Source organism: Eptesicus fuscus, chromosome 1, assembly GCF_027574615.1.
Source record: "Eptesicus fuscus isolate TK198812 chromosome 1, DD_ASM_mEF_20220401, whole genome shotgun sequence".
Taxonomy (NCBI): Eukaryota; Metazoa; Chordata; class Mammalia; order Chiroptera; family Vespertilionidae; genus Eptesicus; species Eptesicus fuscus.
This window is the reverse complement of record NC_072473.1, coordinates 56,889,160-56,904,598: the sequence shown is the minus strand read 5'-3', so window position 1 is coordinate 56,904,598 and position 15,439 is coordinate 56,889,160. Positions and strand designations below refer to the sequence as shown.

At 44.1% G+C, this 15,439-nt stretch overlaps 1 protein-coding gene and 1 pseudogene across 1 annotated transcript; one reads left to right on the top strand and one right to left on the bottom strand.

Moving 5' to 3' along the window:
• Window positions 1-264: 264 nt before the first annotated feature.
• On the bottom strand, window positions 265-2,842 carry LOC103304634 (DENN domain-containing protein 10-like; annotated as a pseudogene).
• Window positions 2,843-5,654: 2,812 nt separating this feature from the next.
• On the top strand, window positions 5,655-12,273 carry LOC129149785 (endogenous retrovirus group K member 19 Env polyprotein-like). Its single transcript, XM_054718979.1, has 5 exons — window positions 5,655-5,934; window positions 6,218-6,364; window positions 8,422-9,408; window positions 9,528-9,709; window positions 12,268-12,273. The coding sequence occupies exons 3-5, from the start codon at window positions 8,538-8,540 to the stop codon at window positions 12,271-12,273; spliced, it is 1,059 nt and encodes a 352-aa protein (XP_054574954.1). The 5' UTR covers window positions 5,655-5,934; window positions 6,218-6,364; window positions 8,422-8,537.
• Window positions 12,274-15,439: the final 3,166 nt, after the last annotated feature.

Sequence of the window (15,439 nt, the reverse complement as noted above, 5' to 3'; positions counted from 1 at the left end):
TACACAAGAACTTGAGAGAGCTTTTTTCTGTTATTCCAGCACATCAGACCATTTTATAACTTATTTATGGTAGTTACAGCACTTTATCCAACATGAATAATAGGCATGAAAGTAATCAGATACTGATTTTCTCTTATCTGATTACTTTCATGCCTACTATGTTTCAGTGCTTTTCGGTCAAATCTCAATACTTTCAAATAAATAATTAAAATATACCATTCTTTTTTATTTTCAGTATTATACATGATTACAGTTAGTGGGCAATCATGTCTTCAGTGATATCATTCTGATTTTCAGCATTTGTTCGGCTGCTACTAGGTGGTAAATCAAGTGTTCTGTTGCTAGTGGGAATTGTCTTTGCTTTAGTGCCTCAAGATTGAGAACATGCTTTCCTCCATTGACTAAAACTTCTGAAAATAGTGCCAAATTTGTGAAGATTTCTTTTGTTTTTAGGGAAATATCCTGTATAACCTGGCTGTTCGATTTCTCTGGATCTTCTGCAGACTGAACAACTAGATGAGAAATTTCTTTGTGCAGTTCGTCCATTGTCATGGTCTCTTTCGCAAGCAAGGCAATGGTAATCTCACTGTCTGCCAGATTCACAAACAGGTCATATAGGTCTGATCTATTGCTCACCTCTGAGTCTACAAATCCGGCTATGTAACCTGTGCACAGCTGCAGGGCTTCCAGCTCATCTGCATCCAGGTGCATATACCAATGAAGCATGGTCCAGTCCTGTGGATGCCACACCAGGGCAGGCAGGGTCCTAGTAAACTCATGGACAGCTTTTATTTTGGGGTGATAGATGGCAATTCTTTTATTTAGCATCAGTGCCATGTGTAAGGTAACTGTTTCCATTCCAAACTAAGATACAATGTCTTTGATGGAGCCTGCAAAATATGCCTTTTGGGCATCAAAGTCCTTGCTAAGGAAAGCCATTTTCTTCACTCTGGCATATCCCCTTTGTGAGAACTGCAATATAACTCTCCATCATTTTAACTGGGCTCCCATGTTTCAGGTACATTCTACACAATATCCTACTGAAGGTGGCATATTTCTCTGGGTTAAAATCTTTGGCAGTCAGAACAATAGAAAAATGACTCACCTGTCCAAAAGAAACAAACAAACAAACAAAAAAGCACACTTTTTTAAAACTGAAGAATCTGGAACTTCAAATGTTGTGATATAAAACCATGTTCTTCTGTACTGACCAAAAACGAAGGGGAGTTTGTTTTCATCTGTAAGGCAGCATTTTATCAGTAGCAGATTCCTTAAAGTAGCTGCTGTGGAAAGATAACACCATATCCACAGAACTTCTCCATTTGTGTCCTTTTACCACCCAGGGAGCCTAAATGAGAGTTCAACAGAGATAATCCAGGCATAAAACATTGCACCTGGAGCTGGTAGTTGGCCACTGCGTCTCCAACCGCTGGATCACATGATGCTGGCCAGCCAGGCACTGGGTGGGCAGTCACGCCTGGAGTCCCCAGCCTCCGAGGGACCCCTACCCGGCCACCTCCCCACCGGAGAGCGGCTCTGGGCCCAGACAGGGTCCCGCCTATGCAATGGCCCCCTCACAGCTGAGGGAGCTAGGTCACCTTCCACTTAGGGGCTCAGACATCCTGGGACGTCCAGGAGCTACCCTCCCTGGACCTACGAAGCCTGAGGTGTTGGTCCCGGGGGAAGGACCCACCTCCTCAGGTCAAACACCAGCATTGAGGAGGCCGTACCCCCCCCACTCACCCATGACCAGGCCCCTGTTATTCTTTCTTTCTTCTTCTTTTTTTTTAAATTCTTTATTGTTTAAAGTATTACATATAGTATTACGTATGTCTCTTTTTTCCCTAATTGACCTCTCCCTGGCCATCCCCACCCCCCAGCACATGCCCATTGGTTATGCTAATATGCATGCATACAAGTCCTTTGGTTGATCTCTCACACCAACCCCATCCCCACTCCCGACCTCCCCCACCCCCATCCCCCACCTCCCCAAACCCCCACCTTCTCCACCTCCTACCCCACTCCTCCACCTTTCCTATGAAGTTTGAAGTTGGATGGTCTGTTCGATGCTTCTCTGTCTCTGGATATATTTTTGTTCATCAGTTTATGTTGATCATTATATCCCACATATGAGTGAGATCACGTGATATTTATCTTTCTCCAAATGGCTTATTTTGCTTAGCATAATGCTCTCCATGTCCATCCATGATGTTTTGAATGGTAAGCGTTCTTTCTTTTTTACAGCAGTGTAGTATTCCATTGTGTAGCTGTAGCACAGTTTTTTTCATCCACTCATCTGATGATTGGCACTTAGGCTGTTTCCAAATCTTAGGTATTGTAAATTGTGTTGCTATGAACATAGGGATGTATATATTCTTTCTGATTGGTGTTTCTACTTTCTTGGGATATATTCCTAGAAGTGGGATCACTGGGTCAAATGCGAGTTCAATTTTTTGTTTTTTTGAGGAAACTCCATACTGTTCTCCACAGTGCCTGCACCAGTCTGCATTCCCACCAGCACTGCATGAAGGTTCCTTTTTCTCCACATCCTCTCCAGCACTTGTCACTTGTTTATTTGTTGCTGATAGCCATTCTAACAAGTGTGAGTTGGTATATCATTGTTGTTATGATTAGTGACTTTGAGCATGTTTTCACATGTCTCTAAGCCAGGGGTCCTCAAACTTTTTAAACAGAGGGCCAGTTCACTGTCCCTCAGACCGTTGCAGGGCCGGACTATAGTTTTAAAAAAACGATGAACAAATTCCTATGCACACTGCACATATCTTATTTTGAAGTAAAAAAACAAAACGGCAAAAACACCCGCATATGGCCCGTGGTCCATAGTTTGAGGACTCCTGCTCTAAGCCTTCTGTGTTATTATTTTTTTTTTATAATAAAACTTCATTGTTCAGATTATTACAGGTGTTCCTCTTCCCCCCCCACCCATAGCTTCCCTCCACCTGACTCCCCACCCCACCCCATGCCCTTACCCCCCACCACTGTCTTCATCCATAGGTGTAAGATTTTTGTCCAATCTCTTCCCGCACCCCTCAGACTCCCTTCCCCCTGAGAATTGTCAGTCCACTCCCTTTCTATGTCCCTGATTCTGTTATATTCACCAGTCCATTCTGTTCTTCAGAATTTTTATTCACTTGATTTTTAGATTCACTTGTTGGTAGGCATGTATTTGATGTCCTTTTGTTGTTTATAATTTTACCTTTACCTTTTTCTTCTTCTTCCTCTTCTTAAAGAATACTCTTCAGCATTTCATGTAATCCTGGTTTGGTGGTGATGAACTCCTTTAGCTTTTTCTTGTGTGTGAAGCTCTTTATCTGGCCTTCAATTCTGAATGATAGCTTTGCTGGGTAGAGTAATCTTGGTTGTAGGTACTTGCTGTTCATCACTTTGAATATTTCTTTTTTTTTTTAAATATATTTTTTATTGATTTTTTACAGAGAGGAAGAGAGAGGGATAGAGAGTTAGAAACATCGATGAGAGAGAAACACCCATCAGTTGCCTCTTGCACACTCCCTACTGGGGATGTGCCCGCAACCAAGGTACATGCCCTTGACTGGAATCGAACCTGGGACCCTTGAGTCTGCAGGCCGATGCTCTATCCACTGAGCCAAACCGGTTTCGGCCACTTTGAATATTTCTTGCCACTCCCTTCTGGCCTGCATAGTTTCTGTTGAGAAACCAGGTGACAGTCATACCTACTGTCTTGTAGGTAACTAACTGTTTCTCTCTTGCTGCTTTCAAGATTCCCTCTTTGTCTTTTGTCCTTGGCGTTTTAATTATGATGTGTCTTGGTGTGGTCCTCTTTGGATTCCTTTTGTTTGTGGTTCTGTGCGGTTCCTGAACTTGTAAATCTATTTCTTTCACCAGGTAGGGAAAGTTTTCTGTCATTATTTCTTCCAATAGGCCTTCAATTATGGGAAACCGTGAGAGGCAATCGGGTAAACAATCCAGTAACCTTGTTTTCCCTGCTTTACTGGGGCCCTTTGTTTCACATATTTAGGTTTGATACATAGCAGACTCGAAGAGGGAGTAGCATTGTGGTAGGGACAAAAGTTGCAACATGTTTTCAATAGCAGGGACAAAAGCTGTAGTATGTTCTTGATATCAGGAACTAGGATAGGGAGGTTGGCGGGGAGAGAAGTATAGAGTGTACCTAGGATCCTGTGGAGGCGGGAAAAACATCTAGCCTTGGCAATGACCTTTATGCTTGTACAAGCTGTTTCTGCTTATAAAAAGGGCTGAGAAAATAAACTCGGCGCGCAGTCTTGAACTGTTTGCCCTCCCGGAAACTACTGTGTCTGTGTTTTTTAATCCTCACCCCCCTTTTCAGGTACCGTTCAACTGTAATGCCGGCAGGCTCCGGCAGGTGGTGCCCGGAACAGGGACCTGAAAACAGGGGATTCGGTGAAGGAGCACCGCGGAAATAAGGTAAGAGAACGTTCGCAGAAGAAGTGGGACGCGGTGACAGAGCAGACGGCGGGAGAAGCTAGTGAAAATGGGACAGACTAGCAGTAGCTTACTATATGTGCACGTGCTTAAGGGAATGCTTAAGGCTCGGGGTATAGATACGAGTCAAAAGAAAATAGAGCGCTTCATTATATTTATTAAGGAAGTGTGCCCATGGTTTCCTGAAGAGGGAACTGTGTGTTTAGAAACTTGGGAACAGGTAGGGAAGAGAATTCAAGGGCATTTCCAGGCTCACGGTCCCCGCCGAACGCCGGTAGATGCCTTCTCTTTATGGAGCCTGGTGAGGGACAAAAATGGAGAGAAGTGGGTCAGACGGCGACCCTCAAAGAAGAGGGAAAGGAGCCACCTGGATCTGGTTCTTACCGGTAAGAAACTTATTTCTGGTTCTGTTCTGTTGGCGCCCATCTGGGGTCTCTGGAAGGCTGGACGCAGCGCTACTTCCGAGACCAGATCCCGGTGCACGACGGTGCCCGGAGATCCTGTTGGTTGTCTTTGTCTTTGTTATTCTGTGTTATTGTGGTCTAATTGTCTTTATCATTAGAATGGGTCAGTCTGCTTCATGTTCTTCTGTCTGTACTCCCCTGCAATGTTTTTTGAAAAGTTTTCATGAATTCAAGCGGCAAGCGGATGATTACGGAGCCTCCGTTAATGCTTTTGATTTACAGAAATTTTGTGAGCGGGAATGGCCAACTTTCCCATATCCCAGTGAGTAGAAGGGGGAGCTTGATCACCTCCCCTAGGTCAAAAACTCAGACTGTCTGATGTATAAATGTAAGTGTGAAAGTATTTGTTATCTCTTTCTGTTGTTTAATTTGTTTAAAGATAGGGCGGACCTGCTATGACGGAATGCAAAAGTCTTTAGCAGCTGCTGAGACACCTTTTTCTCAGAGTCTTTTGTTCTCCATCAGAGAGGGAATCAGCCCACTTAGTAATAAGAATTTTTGTCTATGTTTGTATAAGTAAGGGTTTCAGTTTGCTCTGATTTGTGAATTTACTGTATTAAATTGAATTTTAAAGTTCTAAGGTTGATTTAAAAGTATCCATTTATAACATTTCAAAGAACAAAAGAACTTTTATTTACAGCTTCCTTATCTCTTTTGGTGCTGGGAGACTCCCCTAACAGCTTCACAGGGCGGAGAGATGTACAGGCCCTGCCCCTGCCTGTGACATCATAGTCCAACGTGGAACTAAGGCTGAAGTTACTATTAACTCTTTATAGACTCCGTTAACCATTTGTTTAACTTACTGTTTTCAGTTATTGGGATCCTCAGAGAGGACATAACCTGGACTTTCCCTTCCTCTCTCATCCTGATCCTAATAGCATCTGTAACTGGATTAAAAATCTTTTCTTTCAGGAGGCCATCCAGGCTTTCAGCTCACAAGAAATCTTCCCCTGCGAGAGGAGAGAGGGACCTCCCAGAAGGGGCTGGAGGCTCTCCCTCTCAACAGGTGTTTGTTTTGTGTTTTGTCATGTTGGTATCAGGACTGTTTGTTTTGTCTTTTTGTCTTATATTTTCTGTCATAATTGGGCCCTATATGTATATATTATTTATTGAGTTTTGATTTGTCAAGGTTTTGTCAGTTTATCAGTTTGTTAAAATCCTCTTAGAGGACATTGAGTGGGTCTTCCCTTCCAGTTTAACCTTTGACTGTGTGATTGGATTACTGAGCTTTTATCAAGGTTTTGCCTCTCCTGAAATAACGCTCTATGTGTAACCTGTCCCTCCCCGAGCCGGACTGCAGGATGACTTTTCCTTCAACACACTGGTCCCGCCCACTGGCCTATGGCAGAAGCCAGAAAAAGCGACGATAGGAAAGGGAGGCCCCCATCAGGGGACTTAGAGGCAGTGTTCCTGTTATCTGCTTAGATCCCAAGAATGTAAGAATACTTATCTACTGAAATGATATAAGGACAGATGTTTGTTTGATATTTTGTTGTCTGCCTGGTTATAATTATTTGTTCAAATATAAAAAACAACAACAACAACACATTTAATTTGTTGAAGGCTGAGTGCTCTGACAGGTAGCAACCCCCCCGAGTGGCCACTGGGATTCTTTTTTCCCAGGGGTGTTTTCTCTCTGTCAGAGGGGGAATCGGCCTACCTAACAACATTTCTGTCTATATTTATTAATTTGAAGATATAAAGTTATAACAATTGTAGTCCAAAGAGATTTAAAGCAGGGACCACATTCTAAAATTAACTATAAGAAGAAAGCTGGAGCTGGCAAAGTCACCAAGTCTGCCCAGAAAGCTCAAAACCTAAATGAATCTTATTTCTGACACCTGCCACCACCCAGTCTTAATCAGTGGTAGAGGAACAGTATCAGAACTGTTTGTCTCAATTGGCCATTAAGTTTAATGTGATTAATGTACATTGTAAAACCTTTCAAAGAAAAGGAAATATTTTTACCTACTCTTAGTTTTATCACTGAAGGTCTAGTTATATTTTCTTAAAAAAGTACATTTAAAGTATAGTCATAAATATTAATCTAAGAAATTCTGGCTGTTTAGTTTTTGGGATTCATTAAAGGATTGAAGTTTCAAAGAATAAGGAATACTGAGTAGAAGGTCTGAGGCATGGTTATACATTTTTAAAGGACATAGAAAGAAGGTTTAAAGGCTAATTTAGAAGTGTCTCAATAGAAGGTTGTATAGTTATAAGAAGGAGAAGAGATATGTTGTAAAGAAAGCAAATAATACAGGCCAGTAAGCCAGGAAGAGTAAATAATTTGCTTCTACCTCCCTAAACAGAGGGTAAATAGTTATGCCAAGGTACTTTGTGAGGGTCTAATAAGAGAAATCTAACAGTTACTGTTTTTTATGCCACTAACATATCAGGCAAGGTAACCTCTTTCCAGACGGGTCATAACTCCGCTCAGGTAGTAGAGTTACAGGCCGTTCTGGTAGTTCTGGAACAGCTGCCTAATCAAGCATTTAATCTGTATTCTGATAGTCATTATGTTGTAAAAGCTTTGGAATTGATAGAGACTGTACCAACCGTAGAAACCTCTAACCTTATAGTCCAACAGTTGTTTACAAGCATCCAGGGCCAGATACGGAGACGGCAAGTTTCTTGCTACTTTGGCCACCTCCGAGCTCACACAGGCCTCCCTGGTCCTCTTTCTAAAGGAAATGACCTAGCTGACATGGCCACCCGAGTGGCGATGCTAGTCCAAACACAGCCTACCCCAGAACAATTAGCTCGACAGTCACATGCCATTCATCATCAAAATAGTAACAGCCTGCGCTTACAGTTTAAAATCACTAGAGAAGCAGCGCGGCAGATAGTTAAACAATGCGGTACTTGCCCCACTACCACTACTGTACCCTCCTATGGCGTAAACCCCAGAGGGTTAATGCCCAATCAGCTATGGCAGATGGATGTTACTCATGTTGCCCCTTTTGGGAAATTAAAATATGTACATGTCACTATAGATACATTTTCTGGATTTATTATGGCAACTGCCCAAACTGGAGAAGCCAGTAAACATTGTATTGCCCATTGCTTGAAATGCTTTGCCACCATGGGGCAGCCCAAATGTATCAAAACAGACAATAGACCAGGGTACACTGGTAAGAATTTCCAAATATTTTGCAATCAACTAGGAATCAGTCTAAAAACAGGAATTCCCTATAACCCTCAAGGACAGGGGATAGTAGAGAGAGCCAATGGGACTCTTAAAACTCAATTACAAAAAATAAAAGAGGGGGAGCTATACCCTAGGTCAGCACATAACTATTTACATCATGCTCTCTTTATCCTTAATTTTTTAACTTTTGATGCTCATGGACAATCTGCTGCTCAGAGATTGTGGGGAGCCAGTAGTTCCCGCACTTATGCTCAGGTGCGCTGGAAAGATCCCCTAACAGGACAGTGGTATGGGCCCGATCCTGTATTAATCTGGGGGCGAGGCCATGTCTGTGTTTTCCCACAGGACGCCGAGGGGCCGCGCTGGTTACCAGAGAGGCTGGTTCGCCACGCAACAGTCCAGACATCCGAGAGGGAGGACCAGGACCCAACGGGAGGGTCAGATAACGATACTGCTCCAGAATGAAGCGTGGGGTGGTGTTGCTCGTTCTTCTAGCCTGGTGCTCCGGAACAGAAGCAAGGGAATATTGGGCATACGTGCCTGATCCCCCGTTGCTGCACGTGTCCATGTGGGAGGGTCGCAACGTCCCGGTTTATGTTAACAATACCAAGCTTCTTGGGAGGCCTTCGAATGGTCACCTCCAGGCGCACAACCCAGTGCCATACAACTTTTCTGCTGTAGGTGAAGGCACTCCTATCTGTTTTTCCAAGAACGTGAGTGCAACGGGCTGTGTTACCCTCCAGGGGGTTACCTTTCATGTCAACAGCTCCACCGTCGGATGGAATATCAATGTGATGAGCCTCGGGGGGTTGGGAACCGGACTGAATGCCTCTCTTCCCCGAGACGTCCTGCCATGTGAGAAACCATCCGATATACGAGAGCACTCAGTACCTTGGGAACGGTGCTACACCAATCAAGCTGTTGCCTTCCCGATCCAGGGCACCAACTCATCCATCATCAACTGGTCCATCTTCAACAAGACCAGTTGGACTCAAGGACTCTATGAGGGACTCTGGAGCGTGGCTGGCGGTCCAATCCAGCTACTACTCTGGAAATTGGCTGCTGCTCTGAACACGGTCACAGCCGTGGTGACCTATCCGTCTAGTGATAAGAATAAGAACTGGACTGCAAGCAGCTGGACAGTTAATGTGACTGCCTGTGTGCCAGAGCCTTATGCCTTGCTAGTGGGGAAGGTGAATATTTCCCATCAAGGTCAGACCTTTAATGTTACTTGTGTAAATTGTCTGTTAACCAATTGTATTGCTAATATACCTTGGGGAGAACAGGTGGTTGTTCTCCACCAGCCTGCCTTTGTAATCTCTCTGAGCCCTGGTATAATGATCATTCCCTCCAGGTGTGGAGGGAGGTGACCTCGGCCCTCAGTAGACCCCGGAGGTTCATTGGGTTGCTGATAGCCGGTGTCACGGCCTTGATAACCCTAATTGCCACAGCTGCAGCTGCTGCTGCGGCCCTTACCCAAGAGGTACAAACAGCTCATTTTGTCAATGATTTATCCAAAAATGTTAGCACAGCCTTAGGGACACAAGAGGTGATTGATAGAAAGATTGAGGAGAAGCTCAATGCTTTATATGACATGGTTATGTACCTAGGGGAAGAAATAGATGGGTTAAAGGTAAGGAACAAATTACAATGCCATGCTAACTATCAATGGATATGTGTTACGCCTCAGCCATACAACCAGTCCGTACATGGCTGGAACAAGGTAAAGGCTCATTTGTCAGGAATCTGGCACAACGCTAACGAATCCATAGACCTACTGAAATTACATGAGGAGATCCTAGGTCTGCAAAGTACAGACCCCCTTAAGGTAGATGCGGCAGAAACCGCCAAGGACTTTTTAAATCAGCTTATGCGCATGGTCCCCTCCACCTCTGACCTTCAACATGTGGCCCTTACCGTAGCCCTAGTAGGGGCCGTGGTGGTAGGGCTAGCGTGCCTTTTGCCTTTTCTGGTACGCAGAGGAATCAGCGCTTTGACGCTTCTCCAAGCAGGCCTACACGAGGTCAAGCTCAAGGCCGGCCCACAAGGGCCTCTACATGTTGTATAGAATCATATTTTTAAGCTTGATTGCCTCCATGGGAAGCAGACAGGTAGTCAGAGTGCTGCATCTCGCCGCAAGGCGAGACTGGGTACTGGCTAGGTGCAGAGCAAAGCATCTGCAAGGGAAGGCCCTATAGTAGCTGGCCGTCTCTGACTTCCTCTGAAGGTATGTCTGATTTGCATAGAGGTTGGTATCATCTAAAATAGACATAGTAAGAAAAAGGGCTCTGCCTCTCCTCCCCAAAAGATACCAAGAGCCTGAGGAGTGGCTGATGAGCCACGGGAGGAATCAGACCTCTACTTCCCTAGCCTGTTAAAGCCCACCCCGGTTCTTTTATTATAAAGGAAAGGGGGAAATGTGGGAAACCGTGAGAGGCAATCGGGCAAACAATCCAGTAACCTTGTTTTCCCCGCTTTACTGGGGCCCTTTGTTTCATATATTTAGGTTTGATACATAGCAGACTCGAAGAGGGAGTAGCATTGTGGTAGGGACAAAAGTTGCAACATGTTTTCAATAGCAGGGACAAAAGCTGTAGTATGTTCTTGATATCAGGAACTAGGATAGGGAGGTTGGCGGGGAGAGAAGTATAGAGTGTACCTAGGATCCTGTGGAGGCAGGAAAAACATCTAGCCTTGGCAATGACCTTTATGCTTGTACAAGCTGTTTCTGCTTATAAAAAGGGCTGAGAAAATAAACTCGGCGCGCAGTCTTGAACTGTTTGCCCTCCCGGAAACTACTGTGTCTGTGTTTTTTAATCCTCACCCCCCTTTTCAGGTACCGTTCAACTGTAGTGCCGGCAGGCTCCGGCATTCAATATCCTGCTCTCTCTCTTCTTCTGGCACCCCAAAAATCCGGATGTTGGTATGCTTAAAGCCGTCCCAGAGGCTCCTTACACTATCCTCACACTTTTGGATTCTTCTTTCTTTCCGCCTCTCTGGTTGGGTGTTTTTTGCTTCCTCATATTCCAGATCTTTGGTTTGACTCTTGGGGTACATTGATCTACAGTTGAGTTTCTGTATATTCTTTATTTCAGACAGTGTATGCTTAATTTCTGACTGGACATTTTCCATTTTTTTGGCATTGTCACTAAGGTCCTTGAAGGTCTCTTTAAGTTTCTCAGCGGTTTTTAGAAGATTCTTGAGTAACCTTATAAATGTGGTTCTGAACACTGTGTCGTCCAGTAGTTTACTTTCCTCCATCTCTCCCATTCATGACATGCTTCTGTGTCCCTGCATTTTGGCTGCCTCCCTGTGTTGATGGAGTGGCTTTGTGTGGTAGGTGACCTATAGGGGCCAGTAGCTCAGCTTCCCCAATCACCTGAGGTGTTCGCTCTTGGTACACCCCTTTGTGGGCTGAGTGCAAAGTCTTGGTGTAGTTAAGCCTTGATTGCGGTTGGTACACCTCCAGGCCAATTGGCTGTGAGGACCCGCTATGTTTATAATGGAAGAACTACTGCGCTGGAGACACGCTTATGGTACAGTCCTGTTTCAGAGGTGCTTTGGTGCTCACTGAGACCGCCTCCCGATTGTGTCACTTATGAATGTGAGGAGTTGAAATCTGGTGTCTCACTCTGACCACTAGGTACCCTGGCTTCTGGATCTCCAATGGGGTGCAGTTCAGCTACTGTCTGAGGCCACCCTGCAGGAGCTACCGCGAGAACCACAATCCTCTCCTTTCTGCTTAGAGCTTGGAGGCTTTGGAGCTCTCTGCACCAAGTTGCGGTTTACTATGTTAAACTACAATAGAGAAGGCCATTCATATGCAAAAGCCACTGCTTGGAGCTTGGGTGTGTTTGTAGATTGTGCGGGGTGGAGTCTCAGGGCATCACTAGGCTAGGGCATGGCAAACAGAGATGGCTGGCAGTGAGCCCTCTCTGCCTCTCCTACTGTGTCCCCACGTCTCGTGCCCCAGCACAACAAACAATTATTCTTTCGCGCAGCTCTGCAAGCAAGCCTCCCTCACTTTCCAACCCTATGGCAGTTGTCTGAAACTGGATTTCAGAGAGATCGGGAGCTTGTCTCTCTTCGGGTTCAAGAAAGCAATGCCCGTGGCCAGCCCGTATCGCGCGCGCCCCCATACCTCAGTTTTTCACCCCTGTGCCCTGAATGCTCCCCCTTCTTTCCTTCTAGTTGTAGAGCTTCCACTCAGCCAGCTTTCCCGTGGTTCTGGGTGATAGACATTTTGTCTTTTAGTTGTAGTTTTGAAATTGTTGTGCACGGCAGTAGTTTAGATGTTTACCTATGCCACCATCTTGGATCTCTGTTATTACTTCTTTAAACATGTTCTCTGTTCTTTGCTCATCCTCTTCTCCCTTCTGGTATTTCCATAATGTGGATGTTGTTATGTTTCATGTTGTCCCAGAGTTCCCTTAAGCTATCTTTGTTTTTTTTTTTAAAGGGGAGGTTTAAAAAAAATATATGAATATATATATATATATAGATAGATAGATAGATAGATAGATAGATATTGATTTCAGAGAGGAAGAGAGAGGGAGAGAGAGATAGAAACATCAATGATGAGAGAGAATCATTGATCGCTTGCCTCACACCCCACACTGGGAATTGAGCTCTGCTTTTTAATTCTTTTTCCTATTTGCTCCTCTAATTGGGTATTTATTTCTATCTTATCTTCCAAATTACTGATTCAATCCTCTGCTTCATCCACTCTACTTTAAAAAATTATATATTTGTATTGATTTCAGAGAGGAAGGGAGAGGGAAAGAGTGATAGAAACATCAGTGATGAGAGAGAATCATTGATCAGCTGCCTCCTGCACACCCCCTACTAGGGATAGAGCCTGAAACCCATGCATGTGCCCTTCACCAAAATCTCACCTGGGAGCTTTCAGTCCACAGGCCAATGCTCTATCCACTGAGCCAAACCAGTTAGGGCCATCCAATCTACTTTTAATCCCTTTCAGTGTGTTCTTGATGTCAGATGTATCATTCTTCATTTCTGTCTGATTTTTGTTTATGGCCTCTATTTCCTTATTTATGCTGTTGTAATTTGCACTAAATTCCTTAAGCATCTCTATAACCATTGCTTTGAACTCCATGTCTGATAGGTTGCTTGCCTCCATCTCATTTAGTTCTTTTTCTGGAGATTCCTTCTTTTTCTCATTTGGGAGTTGTTTCTCTGTCTCCCCATTTTAGCTGTGTCTTTGTATTTGCTTCCATATAGTAGATAGAACTGCTATGCCTCCCAGTCTTTGTGTGAATGCCCTATATAGAAGGTGTCTTGAGGGGACCAGTGGCACAGTCTCTTTGTTCACCTGAGCTGGATGCTCTAGGAGTGCCCCTTATGTGCATTATGTGGGCTCTTCTGTTGTAATTGGAACTTGATTTTTTATTTTTATTTTTAATAAATATTTATTGTTCAGATTATTACAATTGTTCCTCTTTCCCCCCCCTTAGCTCCCCTCCACCTGGTTTCCATCCCACCCTCTGCCCTTACCCCCTCGCCACTGTCTTCATCCATAGGTATACGATTTTTGTCCAGTCTCTTCCCGCACCCCCCACACCCCTTTCACCCCAAGGATTGTCAGTCCACTCCCTTTCTATGCCCCTGATTCTATTATATTCACCAGTTTATTCTGTTCATCAGATTATTTATTCACTTGATTTTTAGATTCACTTGTTGATAGATATGTATTTGTTGTTCATAATTTTTATCTTTACCTTTTTCTTCTTCCTCATCTTAAAGAATACCTTTCAGCATTTCATATAATACTGGTTTGGTGGTGATTAACTCCTTTAGCTTTTTCTTATATTTGAAGCTCTTTATCTGACCTTAAATTCTGAATGATAGCTTTGCTGGGTAGAGTAATCTTGCTTGTAGGTTCTTGGTATTCATCACTTTGAATATTTCTTGTCACTCCTGTCTGGCCTGCATAGTTTCTGTTGAGAAATCAGCTGACAGTTGTATGGTTGCTCCCTTGTAGGTAATTAACTGTTTTTCTCTTGCTGCTTTTAGTATTCTCTCTTTGTCTTTTGCTCTTGGCATTTTAATTATGATGTGTCTTGCTGTGTTTCTCTTTGGATTCCTTTTGTTTGGCATTCTCTGTGTTTCCTGGACTTGTAAGTCTATTTCTTTCAGCAGGTGGGGGAAGTTTTTGGTCATTATTTCTTCAAATAGGTTTTCAGTATCTTGCTCTCTCTCTTCTTCTGGCACCCCCATAATTCAGATGTTGGTACGCTTGAAGTTGTCCCAGAGGCTCCTTACACTATCTTCATATCTTTGGATTCTTTCTTATTTTTGCTTTTCTGGTTGGGTGTTTTTTACTTCTTTGCATTTCAAATCTTTGACTTGATTCTTGAGATCCTCTAGTCTGCTGTTGGATCTCTGTATCTTATTTTTTATTTCAGTCAGTGTATGCTTAATTTCTAGTTGGTCTTTTTTCATATCTTCGAGGGTCTCGCTAAATTTATTGGCCTTTTCTAGAAAATTCTTGAAAAACCTTACAAACGTGGTTTTGAACTCCACATCCAGTTATTTGCTTTCCTCCATTTCTTTCATTTGTGACACATTTTTTTGTCTCCACATTTTGGCTGCTTCCCTGAGTTGATAGAGTGGCTTTGTGTGGTAGGTGTCCTATAGGGCCCAGTGGCTCAGCCTCCCCAGTTACCTGAGGTGGACACTCTTGGTGCACCCCTTTGTGGGCTGTGTGCACAGTCTTGTTGTAGTTAAGCCTTGATTGTTGTTGCATGGAGGAATTGACCTCCAGGCCAATTGACTGTGAGGACCAGCTGTGTCTATGATGGAAGAACTGCTGTGCTGGAGACACCCTTATGGGGCAGGACTTGCTTCAGTGTGGCTTTGGTGCTCACTGAGTCTGCCCCTTGAGTGTGTCGCTTATGGATGTGAAGAGTTGTAATCTGGTATTGTCTCATACTGACCACTGGGTACACTGGCTTTTGGATCTCCAAGGAGGTGCAAAGTCAGCCACTGCCTGGGGCCACCCAGCAGGAGCTACAGAGAGATCTACAGATTCCTCCTCTTTGTTTGGGATTTGGAAGTGACCAGATGAAGCTCAGCTGTGAAGCAAGGCTGGCTGCTGCTGCCGAGTCTTGGGCTTTCTTTTTGAAGCTCTAGGGCTCTCTGACCCAGCTGCAATTTGTTAGGTTTTAGGCGGTGAAAGGACAGGCCATTCATATGCAAAAGCCGCTGCGCACAGCTTCGCTGGGTTTTTAAATTGGGCAGGGCGGGGTCTCTGGGAATCACCAGGGTGGAGCAAAGAGTAACGACTTCCAGTCAGTCCTGCACTGGAGAGGTCCCCTTGTCTCCACATTCCATGCCCCAACAC